At 39.9% G+C, this 17,557-nt stretch overlaps 1 protein-coding gene across 1 annotated transcript in view; it reads right to left on the bottom strand.

Annotated features, from left to right (window-relative positions):
- The window catches only part of LOC130905637 (cyclin-T2-like), a 38,490-nt gene that overhangs the window by 16,545 nt on the left and 4,388 nt on the right, over nt 1-17,557 (bottom strand). The window contains exons 4-6 of the mRNA XM_057819205.1: nt 11,437-11,497; nt 8,440-8,502; nt 7,835-7,880 (exon numbers count right to left, since the gene is read on the bottom strand). Coding sequence (XP_057675188.1) covers nt 7,835-7,880; nt 8,440-8,502; nt 11,437-11,497 — 170 coding nt within the window. The remainder of the gene's footprint in view (nt 1-7,834; nt 7,881-8,439; nt 8,503-11,436; nt 11,498-17,557) is intronic.

Raw genomic sequence — 17,557 nt, 5'->3', positions numbered from 1 at the left:
CCAAGGCTACAAGAAGATTGCCAACACCCTGAAACGCAGCTGCAGCACAGTGGCTAAGATCATCCAGAATTTTAAAAGAGCAGGGTCCACTCAAGAACAGGCTTCGGGTTGGTCGTCCAAAGAAGCTGAGCGCAAGTGCTAAGTGTCACATCCGAATGCTTTCTTTGAAAGATCGTCGCAGGAGTGCTGTGAGCATTACTGCAGAGATTGAAGTAGGGCTGCAGCTATCGAATATTTTAGTAATCGAGTAATCGACTGAAAATTCTATCGAGTAATCGGATAAAACAAATATATTTTTAGGTGAAGAGCAATTATAAATATACATGAGAAAACAAGACATTTCATCTAATCTTGAACCATTTTCGATGTATATTGTTGAAAACGGTCAACAATTGCATCTCAGATGTAACTAGAATAAAAAAAGACTAATTCACTGCTTTCACTCAAAAAACTTTTAGATCTTATTAAAGAAAAAAAAAATATATATATATATATATATATATCTTACCTAAAAATGCCGTTACGCTTGATAACACACATCACTTAAAAGTTAGGATTTTTTTCCCACGTGTTTCAACTGAATTTCTCTTTGTGTCAAGCCATTTTTAAGTTCTAGTTAAGTTTTAAGTTAGTCTAAACTGTAAGTCCTGATAGGATTTTGAGTTTTTGCAGTGTTCAAAATAAATGTATGATACAGGCTGTATTGGAGCACATTACGGACCAGTGCTACTTGGTGTTTTATCCAGCAATGACTACTGAGCTAAAATTGATAGTTAGCATGATTAAGTTTTTATTTTACAGCCTCATCACTCCACAATGCTATGTTATGTTAAAACCTGAATGTGAGACACGTTAGCCACGCATCGACAGTGGTCATAATTGTAACCTAGCCCTCCGCAGGGGTAACGTTACGTGAGCTAGTGGCGACAGTAACGTTAATCTTATTTATTAGCGCTTAGCGCTCTTTATTAGCGCTTAGCGCTCTACTGCTTTAAGATGGCGGCGGTTTACTAACGCTGCCCAGACGCGGCCGAGTCTGTCAAATCGCATCTAGTTCAACATACATGTGATCTCTGAGACTCAGATGCTACCTGTACCAACGTAGCATCGTGTGGGCTAGTATTTAGCAACGTCGGCGTCGTTTGTGTCGGCTGCAGTAAGTTTTTTTTTTCCTTCTTCCTCTCCGCACGTGACAGCGCGTTGTCCCGCATTAAAAGTAGTCCGAGCAAAACGTGATGCTTAGAGCTGTCAAAATAAACGATTACTCGAGGTGAATAAAATTACTCGGATCAGTTTTTAAACTCGAGTTGCTCGAGTACTCGTTTCAGCTCTAGATTGAAGTGCTCAGACCATACCCTGCAATCTACATCAAATTGGTGTGCATGGTTGTCACCCCAGGAAGCCTCTTCTGAAGATGGTACACAAGAAAGCCCGCAAACAGTTTGCTGAAGACATGTCAACAAAGCACATGGATTACCGGAACCATGTCCTATGGTATGATGAGACGATTAATTTGTTTGGTTCCGATGGTCTCAAGCATGTGTGGCGGCGACCAGGTGAGGAGTACAAAGATAAGTGTGTCATGCCTACAGTCAAGCATGGTGGTGGGAATGTCATGGTCTGGGGCTGCATGAGTCCTGCAGGTGTTGGAGAGTTACATTCCATTGAAGGAAACATGAACTCCAACATGTACTGTGAAATACTGCAGCAGAGCATGATCCCCTCCCTCCGGAAACTGGGTCGCAGGGCAGTGTTCCAGCATGACAATGACCCCAAACACACCTCCAAGATGACCACTGCTTTAATGAAGAGGCTGAGGGTAAAGGTGATGGACTGGCCTAGCATGTCTCCAGACTGGAACCCAATAGAACATCTTTGGGGATCCTCAAGCGAAAGGTGGAGGTGCGCAAAGTTTCAAATATCCGGCAGCTCTGTAACATCGTCATGGAGGAGTGGAAGAGCATTCCAGTGGCAACCTGTGAAGCTCTGGTCAACTCCATGCCCAGGAGAGTAAAGGCAGTTGTGGATAATAGTGGTGGCCACACAAAATATTGACAGTTGACATGTTGTATGTTAATATTGACAACTTTCACTAAGGGGTGTACTCACTTTTGTTGCCAAGGGATTAGATATTAATGGCTATATTTTGAGTTATTTTGAGGGGAAAATAAATTATCTCTATTGTGTAAGCTGCACAAAGACTACTTTTCATTGTCAAAGTGTCATTTTATCAGTGTTGTCCCATGAAAAGACATACTTAAATATCTGCAGAAATGCGAGGGGTGTACCCACTTTTGTGATACACTGTACATTAATACTGTCATTTAGCAAATGAATTTACTTAGAAACAAAACAAAAATAAAAATCTAAATGAGGTTCTGAACCAGTTCATTCATGTGTCTCATCAGATGATCAGACATTTGTTGGACCAGACCAGTATTTGGTCACGTGAGACAACAAGAATGAAGCTTTCTACGGGACAAATCCTACACCCCTAATCCCAAACTCAACTGCAAACGTCCTGTCAGCAAAGCACTGGATGCGCAGGATCAGGGAATAATGCGGACCTCATTTTGGGAGATGATTGAGTAGTTACAATGAACTAAGGAAGTAATTATCAAACTCTTTTCAGATATGTGCTTGAAGCACAACATTTAGTGTTTAACCATGTCATCACTAGAGCTTTTATTGGTTAGACTAGCTATTCATTAGTTCAACCAAGATGACTCACACTTTACCTGGAAATTTAACGCCTCGCAACAGCAATTTTAAGATCTCTCCACAATGGGATTTAGACCTTGACTCCTCAATGGCCACCTCAGAATTCTCCATCGCTTTGTCTCCAACCATTTCTGGGTGCTCTTTGAGGTATGTTTTGGGTCATTGTCCTGTTGGAACACCCATGACCTCTGACGCAGACCCAGTTTTCTGACACGACATTGCAGCCCAAAACATTTTGATAGTCTCCAGATTTCATGACCCTTGCACACTGTCAAGGCACCCAGTGCCAGAGGCAGCAAAACAACCCCAAAACATAATTGGACCTCCACCATGTTTGACTATAGGCACTGTGTTCTTTTCTTTACAGGCCTCTTTTTTTCTGGCACTGGGTGCCTTGACAGTGTGGTAAGGAGTCATGAAATCTGGAGTTCCGGGTGTCCCAACAGGACAAGATCTAAATCCCATTGAACACTATGGAGAGATCTCCAAATTGCTGTTGCAAGAAGAAACCCCTCAAATCTGAGAGACCTGGAACATTTTGCAAAAGAATAGTAGTCCAAAATTCCATCTGTGAGGTGCGCAAAACTTGTTGATGGTTATAGGAAGCGATTGCTTTGTGTTGATTTCCTCCAAAGGATGTGCAACCAAATATTGAGGTGAGGGTGCCAACAATTTTGTCCTGCCCATTTTCTGCATTCTGTGTAAAATACACCTAACCGCTAATACCTGTAATGAAGTAGGTTATAGGACATAATCCCCACGCCAAAAAATACGAAAATGTGGAGCTTTACCTTTCGAGTGAGGCGATGCTTACTAGAGCTGGGACTCTTTGGGCACCTAACGATTCGATTACGATTCAGCGGCTCCGATTCGATTATAGAACGATTATTGATGCACCCTCCTCCTTTTTTCTTTTTTAAAATATTTTGTACATTGGTTCCAAAATTGTTCAAAAATACTCTCAGGCTAAACCAAACTACTATTTCAGTATGAAGTTAACATATAGCAGTAAAAAAATATACAAAAATAACAGTAAATAAAAAACTCCATTCCCCTTCTGTATCAGCAGCTTTAAACTACATTCAATTAATTTAATGTTGTGAATCAACCGTTAAAGTTGTTAAAATTGCTCCCGTTATTCCATAATTTCTCTTTTGTCTACTTTCGACATGTGAAAGTTTTAAAACTAATTTAAAAATAGATTCAAGTCAATATTATACCGATTTAGGAGTATTTCAGATAAAAAGTTAATTACGTTTGCTTGGAAAGTTCGCTACAACAGCCTTGCAGGGAAGTGTACTGCTTTAAGATGGCGGCCGTTTAGTAACTCCCGCATCTAGCGTTTTGTGTAGATGTGCTGCTAACGCTACCGAATCAAATTGCATCTAGTCCTATATAAATGATATCTACCGTAACATTATGTGGATGTACTTTGTAGCAGCTTTTCGGCAGCAGTCAGGTATGTTGTTGTGTTTTTTATCTCGTGGCATGAGTTGAGCTAGAGCCGTGAGTTGAGCATTGGCATAACCCAAGGGGCCGGGTAATGAGAAGCATGATGTTTAGCTACTCTCGCTCCATTCCTCATTGTCCCGAAGACCGCGCGGCGCGCTGAGTGTGTTGTACTTCCGCTTTACTTGGCACATTTCAATAGTCGGAATTTGGATGTTTGTGAATCGTTCTCGAATCTTCCACGGCCGAATCGCGAATATTCTAAGAATCGGAAATTTTGCACACCTCTAATGCTTACATGTTGGTTCAAGTAACTTACACAGTGCTTTGGAGTTCCGCACATGAAGAACGCATTTACGCACGCAAAGAGGTCACGTAGCGGTGTGAATGAGGGAAGAAAAAAAAAACTTCCTATGCGCGGCTTTTGTCACTTGTAAAATCATCTAAAGAGGCAATGCCTTTATGTGCCATCTTTTATATTGTTTGTTGTGTTTTCAGGCGTAATCGGACACTTAAACACCAAAATAGCCTTCGGGCTCCTCTCAGTCTTGCTCCAGAGCGTTGTGAGTGTAAGGACAGTTTTTAAAGGCTGTTTCAAACTAGCAGCAGCCAAGTGAAAAGGGTTCAGCGGCAACCCATTCAATTCATTGTGTATGTGGGAGGGTACATAGTGAGTGGTGGGCAGCCGTTTTGGACGGAACGGCAAGTTTGAATGAATTTGCGCCGACAGGTGAGGCCCACAATAGAGCCTTGCTCCATTCTCAGAGCGCCGCCGCGCTAACGTCAACAACGCATCCGATAGCAGAAGGGCAGGCGTACTTTAAGTACAGATATAGGTCTTATATCTGTGCTATCAGGCTGTTTCAGAAGACGGATGTACACAAACTACGGGCGATGAAACCTTGATAAATGCGCTGTTTTAATATTGCGCAAGCTCTGGGACACTCGAAAAATGACTGATACCTCTCCTTGCTAAACTAAATACATAGACTTCATAATGATATTGATGGGTCAGATTTGACCTTCAGTGTGCCACGCCTTCAAGTAGGGGGCCATCCCGCAATACGCTTCAGTTATTCGCAGTCGGTCGCAGCAACACATGCAGCGATCCAACGCCGGATTTAGGTTGAAAAAGTACGAAAACTACCTCAAACAAACAGGAAGTATTTTCTCAGGAGTGATTTGTTCGAGGATTCAAGGTAATCATTTTATTTTTTGTTTTTTTCACAATAATTTTCAGCGTAAAAAGCTCTTTGTTGTAAGGCTGCCACCATGTTGTCTAAAAGACTATCATCTTTCTTCGACATATTTACGTAAAATAAATGCTATACACCGTTTTTTGCTCTTTTAACAAAGAATCGAGACTGTTTTATGTACTGTACGTATACACGACACACTGCATGCATGAAAGCAGCCGACCCTGGCCGCAAACTGGGTAGTTGGGTTCCATGTAACGTGATATAATGACTGAAAGCGGCTTTTTTTATTTTATTTTTATTTTTAACAGTTTTTAACTTTCTACTGGAGGCAGCACATTTTCGTAAAATCAGTCTCCTCCAAGAGCAAACTGCAATATTTCCAGACAGAAAGAAAGGCCCAAAGTAGCCCCTTATATTTCCACCTCTTGTTGCTGGTTTTCTGGGAGAAACCCTCATCAATTAACTATAAACAAGTTATGTTGATAGATTTGCGCATTTTGACTCCAAGGGAATGAGGCCCAATGTATGCTTTGAGACTTGAGCGCCAGGCACTACCACTGAATCGTTACTTTGACACAATTTATATTGTTCTTTTTTTCAAATACAGTGGAACGTCTCTACATACGGAATTTTCAGGTTAATGTTCAGGTACGCCTCATCGGGAAAATACTGCCTCTTGTTACGAAAGAAATTTCAGGATACCAAGGGCAAAAATACAATATGGCTGATACGTACAGCTTACAGAGTTTACTGAACGTAACATACTAATAGCTGCTCTGCAATTGGCTATTGCCTAACATTCCTGGCATCCAATTGGCTTAGAGCAGACATGTCCAAAGTCCGGCCCGGGGGCCAAATGCGGCCCTTAGTCAAATTTAATTCGGCCCCTAGCCTCCGTCATAAAATCCATAACGTCTGGCCCGCACACAGACTTAATAAATTGGTCAGCAGTACTGCTACCAGCATATGAAGTAGCTTACACACTAAATGCTGCTCCTCATTTGCCCACCAAAAGGCAGCAGCACTCTAAACAACATTACCCCGGGTGACCCCTTTATTCCCAATTTTCTAAAATGGTGACAATTAACAAAAAAAAGTTGACTGCGATGGCCGACGCTTCAAGGATAGGTGGAAATTGGAATATTTCTTCACTAAAAGACGCAACAACTGTGTCTGCCTCATTTGCAAAGAGACAGTCGCTGTTTTTAAAGAGTTCAGTGTGAGGCGACATTACCAAACAAGACACGCTGACATGTATGACAAGTTTACAGAGAAGATAAGTAGCAAGAAATTCAAGCAACTTGAAGCTAGTTTAATTTTACAGCTGCAGTATTTCACAAGAGCCCGAGAGTGGAAAGAGAACGCCACAAAGGCTAGTTGCGAGATTGTTGAAATTATCAATTTAAAAAAAATAATAAAGCAAATGTGACACACGGAATGGCTTGCTAAAATTTGCCTAAATATATTGTAGTATGTAAAAGGACGTCAGCCAAGATCGGCCCCCCACATTTTTACCACACCAAATCTGGACCCCTTTGCAAAAAGTTTGGACACCCCTGGCTTAGAGGGACCTTTATTGTATGTGTATTTGTGTATCCCAGCGTCTTCATTCACCCCTTGTTTTTCGACAGCTTTACATGAGTATTAACTTTTATTTTTAATCTATTCTTGGTTTTTTACATTATCCAAAACTCTGATTGTATTTTTGTTGTGCAATAATCTAATTGTAACATTTGTAAAATATTTTGATGACTTTTAATGCATTATAAAAGATTTATGTCTGAATTTTGGGAGGCTTGGAATAGGGCATTTATATGGAAAACACGTCTCTACTTACAGAACTTTCAAGTTAAACTACTTTAAGAACCAATTCATTTCGTAAACAGACGTACCACTATACAAGCCCACCCACTCATGCTACAAGTCTTATTTAGCATTGCTCACTTTTAAGAGGTTGTTATCAATGATGAGCCAGGAGGAACACGAACACTGATAGACGGAGGGACGCTGGTGGGTGTACATGAGTATAAGTGCATAGAATGTTTACAAATATGTTTTGCAGTCATGAACTAAACTGAGGACGTGAATGGTCTATCAAGACTCTCACTACCCCCACAGAAGCCGCATTCAGTTTGCAGTTCAGTTTGGTCAGGGTTTGAAAAAGCACCCAAAAAGAGGTGGCTAGATTTATCAAAACGCTACTCAGGCTACCATCTGAGTGTTTTTGACCTATGCACTGTATACCAAACAACGGTGAGAGGTAAAGGGCACCACTACATTCCACACTGTGCATTCAACCCCTCTGTGCCAAAGCCCTTGTACAATACACCGCCATAGAGCAGCCTGGCCGCTTCTGGATTTCCAGGGTCCAGTTGCACACAGGGTGATGGACACAGGAAGGGGTGCTGCAGGACAGGAAGCTGTAGTGTGCCGTTAAAGTGCAATAATGGGAACAGGATAATAACCTGTTGGTAGCCATGAAATAGGAAGTCTGTGCCAAATCCTTGCTTGCTGTAAAGGAAGGAGAAAGTTGGTTTTAGAAGCCAGTTAATGGGTTGCTGCAACACAGTCATGGTCTTTGGGGGGGTGTCACGGTTTCACTTTATTGGCCTCCATATAAACAAAGAACATCTTTGGCTACATTTGCACCGGTTGCCTTTGGTTGGGATCAAACAAAGGCTGTCTCGCTAGCGCGGTTGGTTTAGTTCAGCGTGAACACTACCCTCCAAACACTGGTATGTACCAAGCTTGTGGATCCTTAAACCCAACTGAGATTTTGTGTACATTTAAGGGAAAAATGACAGTTTGAATATCAGATGGACGCGCCCAAATGTGCCCAATTCCCATCATTTTTGGGGGCAGTAGTACTATTACTACCAAAAAGTGCCTTGAATCTAGAGAACCTGTGACACCCCTGACATAATTAGTTTAACGCTACAATTCATGCAATTGTGGAAGACAAACTTGGTTCCAAAATGGCATCTCCACTAAGAAAATGTTTCACCTTTACCAAGAAAAATCAATCATTAGCTAGAGAAATAGAAATAAAAGCACACAAAGAAGGCTTTACCTCTTACTAACTGGGAGCACCTCACAACATCTGTGTGCGGATGATCTATAGTTATTTCAAAACCTGAAATTAAGACATTGACATCATAGCCGTTAAAAGATGGGATTTTGATTTATGATGAAGGGAATAGTTACCTTTCGCGCACACACCATATAACTGTTTGCATTACTCTAACATAGGGTTGTCCAGATACGATACTTGAATCGGATCAACCGCCGATATGCGCAAAAAAATGTGCATTGGTATCGGCTCGGCCGACACGGAAAAATTCCGATCCAGACTCCCGATCCAGTTTTTTTAAAAGTCTGGTCCGGGATTTCCAGTGCACCGATTTAGCTAATCCATTCCAGTTTTTGCTTTGGTTTCCCTAAAATCCGGTTCGCATTTTACGGCACACCTTCAGCACACTAGCAATACTGTCTCCCAATTTACCTCCGTGGCATCTCCAACTTTATGACTGCAATGTAAATTTGAATTTTATCGGTAAAAATGTCAGCTGTCACCTGAGCGTCTTGAAATGCTTGTTTTGTCAAAGAAATCTCCCCATCATGCTGGGATTGCATCCAGGGCAAACAGCTGAAGGGAGTGTATAGAATAGTTGGAGATGGAGCAACAAAGTGTGGAGAAGATTGGGGAGTAGAAGCCATTTTTGGTTTAAAATAGTATTATTTGCACTGATTTTTTTAAAGCCTTGGTACCGTTGTTCAAGAGCAGGGAACTGATGCTGAGTTAATAGTTGATTTTCCACTGAGGTTGTTTGTGTGTTTTGCTTTTTTAAGACAGTTTACAATATTATTTGCACGTTTTACTGACTGAATATGCCATTTGTTTGTTATTCATAATGTTTTTAGTTTGTAACTAAATAAACAGGTCAGTTTCTTGTTACCAACAATTGTGTGTTATTCAGACTCGCCAAATTCAGCTGGCTAGTTGTTATCAAGAGTACTAAAACCCTTTTCAACATGAGTCCGACAACTAAGTCAGGAGGCTAAATAACTTTAAACTTTAATACATGCTCAGATAGGCCGGTATCAGTATCGCCAGTATCGGATCGGAAGTGCAAAACAAAATCGGTATCGGATCGGAAGTGCAAAAACCTGGATCGGGACATCCATACTCTAACACACTTAATATAATCAATCAGGGTATAGTATCGTTTCTCATGTACTGTAGGACTGTTTGTACTACTCTAACACACCTAATATAAAATAAATAGCACTTACACCATAGTTTAATGAAAAGAAGCAGAATAGATACACAACGCCATCTTATCACAGAAGCCCAATGTGTGCATCACGAGCAAGATTGACGCACCGACTCTCGCAATCAGTTCTCCCGGCCACTCCAAGGACAAAGTCCTGTCCTAAATCAAGGACCATCGGCCGCTACAGGCGTGCAAAATTTCCGATTATTAGATTATTCGCAATTCGGCTGTGGAAGATTCAAGAACGTTTCACAAACATCTAAATTCCGATTATTGAATTATACCAGGTAAAGCGGAAAAAAAACGCAGTCAGCGCGGTTTTCGGGACGCGATGAGGAATGGACTGAGAGTAAATATCATGTGCAGCTAATGCCGCTAGGTAAAAAAAAAAACAATAATACCTGACTGGCCGTCAGCCGCTACAAACAGCGCTCAGTTGCTAGTTGCTACAAACATACGGCAACATACAACTATGGTAGATATCACATATATCTAGACTAGATGTGAAATGATAAGACTTTGCCGCGATAGTAAACAGGCACCATCTTAAAGCAGTAGACTTCTCTAGAAGGCTCTGTTGTAGAGAACCTAATTACTTTTGATTTAAAATACCCCTAAATCGGCAAAATCTTGACTTGAATCCATCTTTAAATGATGAAACAGTTTTAAAACTTTCACATGTCGAAAGTAGAAATGAGGGAAATTATGGAATAACGGGCCCAATTTTAACAACTTTAACGGTTGATTCACAACATTAAATGAATTGAATGTAGTTTAAAGCTGCTGATACAGAATGGGGACTTGAGTATTTTATTTACTGTTTTTAACCGGTAACTTGATACTAAAATAGTAGTTTGGTTTATTTACCCTGAGAGGATTTTTGAACAATTTTGGAACAAATACACAAAACATTAAAAAAAAAAAAAAAAAATGGGAGAGGACAATCAATCATCGATTTATAATCGAATTGGAGTCCCTGAATCGTAATCGAATCATTAGGTGCCCAAAGATTCCCACCTCTATCGGCCGCCCAACCAGGATATAAAGTTGATAATGGGCGCTTGGGACGTCAAGACCAGCGCTGGCCGCGGTGGCAACCACGTCCCAGCCACGAAGGTTGACGCATGAACCTAACTTCCCAAAACCGGCCACAGAGGGATGATCCCAAGACAACACCCAGCCACACTTCGGCCTGGCCCACTCCACCGCAGCTTTCAAAAAGACTGAACACCAAGATAAACGGTTTGCTGCTCGGAAACATGTCTATGTAGCCTTGTTTTGGATCCAGCATTGTTCCTCCGTCGTCTGTTTTTGCCTTGTTTTTTGACCATTGTCCTAGAATCAATTGTCAACCTGTTTTCGGCGAGCCTTCTTCAAACTTTTGGAACATGGAGTCAGTACAAAGAGTTAACACAAGAGGTGAACGCGCGGAATGTCGGCCCCCACCGGTTGGCTTGCAGGAGCGGTGCCAGCAGAGCGGCACTTTGTTCAGCCGCGGCCCGTTGTGTATCTATTCTGCTTCTTTTCATTAAAGTATGGTGTAAGTGCTATTTATTTTATATTAGGTGTGTTAGAGTAGTACAAACAGTCCCACAGTATGTATGAGAAACGATACTATTCCCTGATTGATTATATTAAGTGTGTTAGAGTAATGCAAACAGTTATATGGTGTGTGCGAGAAAGGTAACTATTCCCTTCAATGCAAAGGAAACACACGTGTCAGAAATGAAACGTCTGTGACGGCACAGTGTTTCTGAGGAATTTGGAAAATAGCGATGCAATTGAGAACTCACCTAGCGTTTGCAAGACAATGGTTTCAAGTGCTACAAGCTCTTGTGACTGCTGATGGAATGCCTGGAAAACAAAGAATCACAATATGGTTATGTCACGAATAATACTTTTGAATATTTATTTATTACTGCTATGTGTGTACAAGGCCTTAATCTAAACTGGTAGTCTATATTGGTCCTTAACAGTATTTCTGTACAGTGGTACCTCGACATACGATCTTTTCGATACCCGACGTAAAATTTGACTCGCCATATGTTTCTACATCCGACGACATGCTCGAAATACGACGATTTATAACAGTGCCGCAGTTACTTTGTTTTCCCGCAAGACTGACGCACAGCAGATTTTCTTGTGAGAGAAATCAATATGGATTCCAACAATGTTAGTGCAGGTTGTGAAAAAAAGGAAAAAGGTGAGGCTTACCATTGAAATGAAGCTGGAAATTATACCAAAATATGAGAATGGTGGGCGCGTCCGTTAACTGACTTGACAAGATGTCCGTAGAATGTCTAAAATCTCGAAGGTCTTCCTCAGACCTTCGTTTGCCAGTTTTTAAAGGTTAAGGTGACAATTATTACTGTGGTAAAATCCCCCAAAAAATCACCAGCTTCATTAGGTTTTTAATAATTTATTCCATCAACTTGTGCAACACAACATGCCTATTGTCTGCCCCAGCTGAACAAAGTTAAATAAAAAGTTCTCCATCCCTCACTCCATCAAGTCAGCCACACGGTGCATTCAAGTACTCCATGCAAAACACATCTGCCGCATTAGAACCTCATTCGTTACATTATTACAGGTATTATTATTACTGGGAGTGTGACAAAATATGGAAATGGTGATATATCGTGATATTTTTTATCCCAAAAAGTTATTGATATGCTTCTGTCAAGAATTGAGATATCGTTTTAAAAAGGTGTCAATCAAAACGATAAAAACATTTTTTAAAAATATGTAGAACTAGATGCAAAATGACAGACGACGGCGGTATTAGAACATGTATGATTGAACAGAGATGCGAAATGACAGACTTTCCGGCGTTAGTAAACAGCCGCCATCTTAAAGCAGTACTAAAGCAGTGACTTCTCGAGAAAGCTCTGTTGTAGCGAACCTAATTAACTTTTTGCTAAAATACTCCTAAATCGGCAAAATCTTATCTTGAATCTATCTTTAAATGATGAAACAGTTTCAAAACCTTGACATGTCAAAAGTAGACAGAAGGGAAATTATGGAATAATGGGAGCAATTTTAACAACTGTAACGGTTGATTCACAACATTAAATTAATTGAATGTAGTTTAAAGCTGCTGATACAGAATGGGGACTGGAGTATTTTATTTACTGTTATTTTTGTATGTTTGTTTACTGTTATGTGTTAACTTGATACTAAAATAGTAGTCTGTGTTAGCCTGAGAGGATTTTTGAACAATTTTGGAACTAATGTTCGAAAAATTAAAAAAAAAAAAAAAGGGGGGGTGCATCAATAATCGTTTTATAATCGAATCGGAGCCTCTGAATCGTAATCGTAATCGAATCGTTAGGTGCCCAAAGATTCCCAGCTCTACAAGTGACTCATAAGATACCCCAAAATCTACAGGAAGTAACTGAAAATCAACAGGTAAATGACATTAATGGCCCAAAATTACTCATTGCCTTCAATATGGATTCGTGCAGGTGGTGAAAAAAGGAGGGAAAAGGTGAGGCTTACCATTGAAAGGAAGCTGGAAATGATACCAAAATATGAGAATGGTGGGCGCGTCCGTTAACTGACTTGACAATATGGCCGTAGAATGTCAAGAATCTCAAAGGTCCTCCTCCGACCTCCGTTTGCCAGTTCTTATAAGTTAAGGTGACAATTATTACTGTGGTAACATCGCCAAAAAATCACCAGGTTCGTCAGGTTTTTAATCTTTTATTCCATCAACTTGTGCAACACAACATGCCTATTGTCTACCCCAGCTGAACAAAGTAAAAAGTCCTCCCTCCCTCACTCTGTCAGGTCAGCCACGCGGTGCGGTCAGGTACACCATGCAAAAGACATCTGCCACATTAGAATCCCATTTGTTACATTATTACAGGTATTATTATTACTATCATTATATTATTATTCCGATTTTTATTCATAATTTATTTGTTTTGCTCTGTGTAAAATGCTATTTGCAATCGTATCAGCATCATTTATTAGGGATTTAGTGTAGGTTTTCAGGCTGTAGAACGAATTAATGGGATTATAATGTATTCTAATGGGAAAATCCTGCTCAACATACGACTATTTCGACTTACAAACAAGGTCCTAGAAAGAATTAACTTTGTATGTAGAGGTAGCACTCTATTTTCTTGTTTCTTTATTACGCACATCATACAATTGCATAGAATTTTGATTCAGACCATGCTGATCTAAAATAATTACGTGCTTTTGTATCATCCCTCACCATACTATGACCTTATTAACATGAGACACGTTAGAGGAGTTCCCCCCCCAAAAATTGATTATTACATGCATCTCGATTCGACACGTGACGATTCGATTGCGATTCATAAAGGCTCAAAAACGATGATTTTCCCTCATAACTTTATGACAGCCGCTCGTAGCGGAACGAAATTCAAGACACGTCTGCCGCCCAGACGCCTTTAACGGACACATGCACAACGTTATAATGGGGACTGCCTTAACTGAGTGAGAGATTTACTCCTTTCAAAAGACTGGAAAATAAATTTATGTATGAGACAGATAGGCACAGTGCAGGTTATTTTTTAGAGCGAGAGGGGAAGAGAGATCGTTTGTTGCTCCTCGTCTTTCAGATGTCCAGCTGAAGTTTCAAGTCATGTCAATTGAAAAATGTCCTGAGTGTGTTGCTAAGACCCGTGTGCATCTATAAGAGGTGAGTACACGAACCCCTCTTGTACTGTTTAGCCTTTATTGTTGTTGTTTTTGAGGCGTTAACAGTTAGCGCCGAGCACTAAGCTAATTAACTAATTCGCTAACGTGTATTTCATATGCAGAATGTGTAAAACCCTGATTAAGTAGCGGTAACACTACAAACATTCTAAATTGTGCAGAAATCTGTGAAAACAACGTATATTGGTTAAAAGAAGGCTTTTTTCTAAAGACACTGTTTCCAGAAAATGTGGAGTTCATTCCCCCTGTGTAAATTTATTGTATTGTTGGGTGAAATAAGTACTCCCTTTAAAATGGTTAATGGTTTTGCACTTTCTCCAAAAAATAATTTAATAAAAAGCACCTTAAGGGCAGCTTTTTGTTGTATGGGCATGTTTCCATTATTCCGGTTGAATCATTAGGATATTTTAAATAAATAATGGACAAACATTTGTCTACTTTATTAATTAGTAATATACGATGCATTTTTAATCGTGAGAATTGTGATCATCGTCAATACAGTGATCACCGTTCAGGAATTGAATAGTAGCACCCTGAATCGTAATCGAATCGAATCTTGGGGTGCCTAAGATGATACACCCCTAATAAAGAATAAAAGTTACTTCACTCATGTAAAGCAGGAATGTTAGGCAATAGCCAACTGCAGAGCAGGTCTTAGTATGTTACGTTCAGTTAACTCTGGGAGCTGCGAGTACCATACTATATTTTTGCCTTTCGTATCCTGCAATTTCTTTAGAAACATTAAGCAATATTTTCCCGTTAAGCGTGTCTTAACCTGAAAATTCTGTATGTACAGACTAGAGCTGAAACGAATACTCGAGCAACTGGAGTAACTCGAGTTTGAAAAGTGATCAGAGTAATTTTATTCACCTCGAGGAATCGTTAATTTTGCTCTAAGCATCACGTTTTGCCCGGACTACTTTTTAATGCGGGACAATGCGCTGATGTCACACGTGTAGAGGAAGAAGCAATAAAAAAATTCCCTACTACAGCCGAGAGCTGCTACAAACTACGCCGATGTTGCTAAAAACTAGCCCGCATGATTAGGCATGTGCCGGTATGAGATTCTCACGGTACGATAACCGTGAGCAAAAATACCGCGGTTTCACGGTATTGCAATTATAGCTCCAAAATTTTGAGATGTATGGGTTTAAAAAAAAAAAAAAAAAAAAAAAATCCATTGAACAGGATTTTTTCAAAACGTATTTGCAAATTGGAACATGAATATAATGTGAAAATAAATAAATAGACAAAAAATAACAAATATTATATAAAATTAAAATAAATAGAACCTAGACTATACCCACAGCTCAAGTTGCTCAATATTAGAGTAAGAACAAAATAATTGCTATAAAAAGTAAAAACACTTCTAAATGAAATTAAAAATATATACTGTATGACTTTTTTTTGAGGGGGGAAGCTCAAGTGAAGTTTCGCCATTTTCAGCCACTGTGTCAACTCTAGTCTACATGATGCCATGCCTTTGTGTTAAAAAGAACAAAGAATTCATAAGTTAATAAGTTAGTTAAAAATGTATAAGTTAGTTTTATAAATTAGTTAAAATGTAAATATTGTTGAGGAAAGGTTTCATCTAAAAAAAAAAAAAAAAAAAAAAAAAGTGAGGAGTGAGACCTCCTCTCTCAATTAGCGATCTTTGACGCGATTCTTTTTCTTTCCCCCTGCATTCAAGCTTTTCTCTCACTCAGCGGCTGTGAGACATAAAAGAAGCTGCTCTCCCAGTTTAGCCTAGGCTAACATTCGTCTTTGTAAGTTTTAGTTAGTTTGTATATTGAATTTGAAAGGAAAATGTGTGTTTTGTTTTTGGCCAACTTTTTAATGGAGCTACTGCTATCCTGTTGAACCTAATCACACGTGGAAAAATACAATTGTACAGCGTTTTAAATGTATTTATTTGTATATTTCACCACGATTTGAGAGCTCAATAAATTGAAGAAAAGTACGCCTTGTGTTTGGAGGATTTGTTTTTGGGTTTGCTGGCTGTTTAGTGGCACTCACGGCAACAAACGGGAAGGGGTGAGCGGTGCCGCACCAAGCCACTTCGGCTGCATTTTGGCACATGAAAAATAGCGAATACCGTACTAAGGTATAACGGAAAATTTTAGTGGTTTTGAAACCGCGACGTTTTCACACCACGGTAAACCGTGAAACCGGTAACCGGCACATGTCTACGCATGATGCCACGCAGAGCATGCTAAGGTGGGAGCAGGTAGCGTCTGAATCGTCTCTTAGATGTCACGTGTAGGTTGAACTAGATACGAAATGACAGAGTTAGCGGCGTTAGTAAACAGCCGCCATCTGAAAGCAGTAGACCTCTCAGCGCTAATAAATATGATTAACATTACAGTCACTCGCTCACGTAACGTTAGCCCTGCGGAGGGCTAGGTTTCTATTAATTTTGACCACTGTCGATACGTGGCTAATGTGTTTCTTACTTGCAGGCTTTATTTAATCTGTGAAAACATAGCGCTGTAGAGCGATGAGAGTGTAAAATAAAAACTTGATAATGCTAACTGTCAATTTTAGCTCGGTAGTCATTGCTAGATAAAACACCAAGTAGCACTAGTCCTTAATGTGCTCCAATACAGCAGGTATCATACTGTAACGTTGACAAAGAGTCACCCGCTTCGTTCGGTTACAACTATTTATGATTTGGGAACTTGTAGAAACAACCAACGCACGACTGCTGTCTGCCGCAGCCAACGCGTGCACATCTGCCAGAACGACAACAACAACAGGAAGGCACGTTTCTCGCTCTCCCGCACCTCCGCACGTCACGCGGTGCATTCAGGAAATCATGCAAATATCCCAGCAATATTATAACCTGATATGTTACAATAAATTTATTTTGAACACTGCAAAAACTCAAAATCCTATCAGGACTTACAGTTTAGATTAACCTAAAACTTAACTAGAACTGAAAAATAGCTTGACACAAATGGAAATTCAATTGAAACACATGGGGAAAAACACCTAACTTTTAAGTGATGAGTGTTATCAAGCGTAATGGCATTTTTAGGTAAGAAAGATCTTTTTTGAGTGAAAGCAGTGAATTAGTCTCTTTTTATTCTAATCATATCTGAGATGCAATTGTTGGCTGTTTTCAACAATGTACAGTGGGGCAAATAAGTATTTAGTCAACCACTAATTGTGCAACTTCTCCCACTTGAAATTATTAGAGACGCCTGTAATTGTCTACCTGGGTAA

Source organism: Corythoichthys intestinalis, chromosome 2 (genome assembly GCF_030265065.1).
Source record: "Corythoichthys intestinalis isolate RoL2023-P3 chromosome 2, ASM3026506v1, whole genome shotgun sequence".
NCBI classification, from domain to species: Eukaryota; Metazoa; Chordata; class Actinopteri; order Syngnathiformes; family Syngnathidae; genus Corythoichthys; species Corythoichthys intestinalis.
Note: the sequence above shows the minus strand (reverse complement) of the source record. Positions and strands in the feature narration are given on the sequence as shown.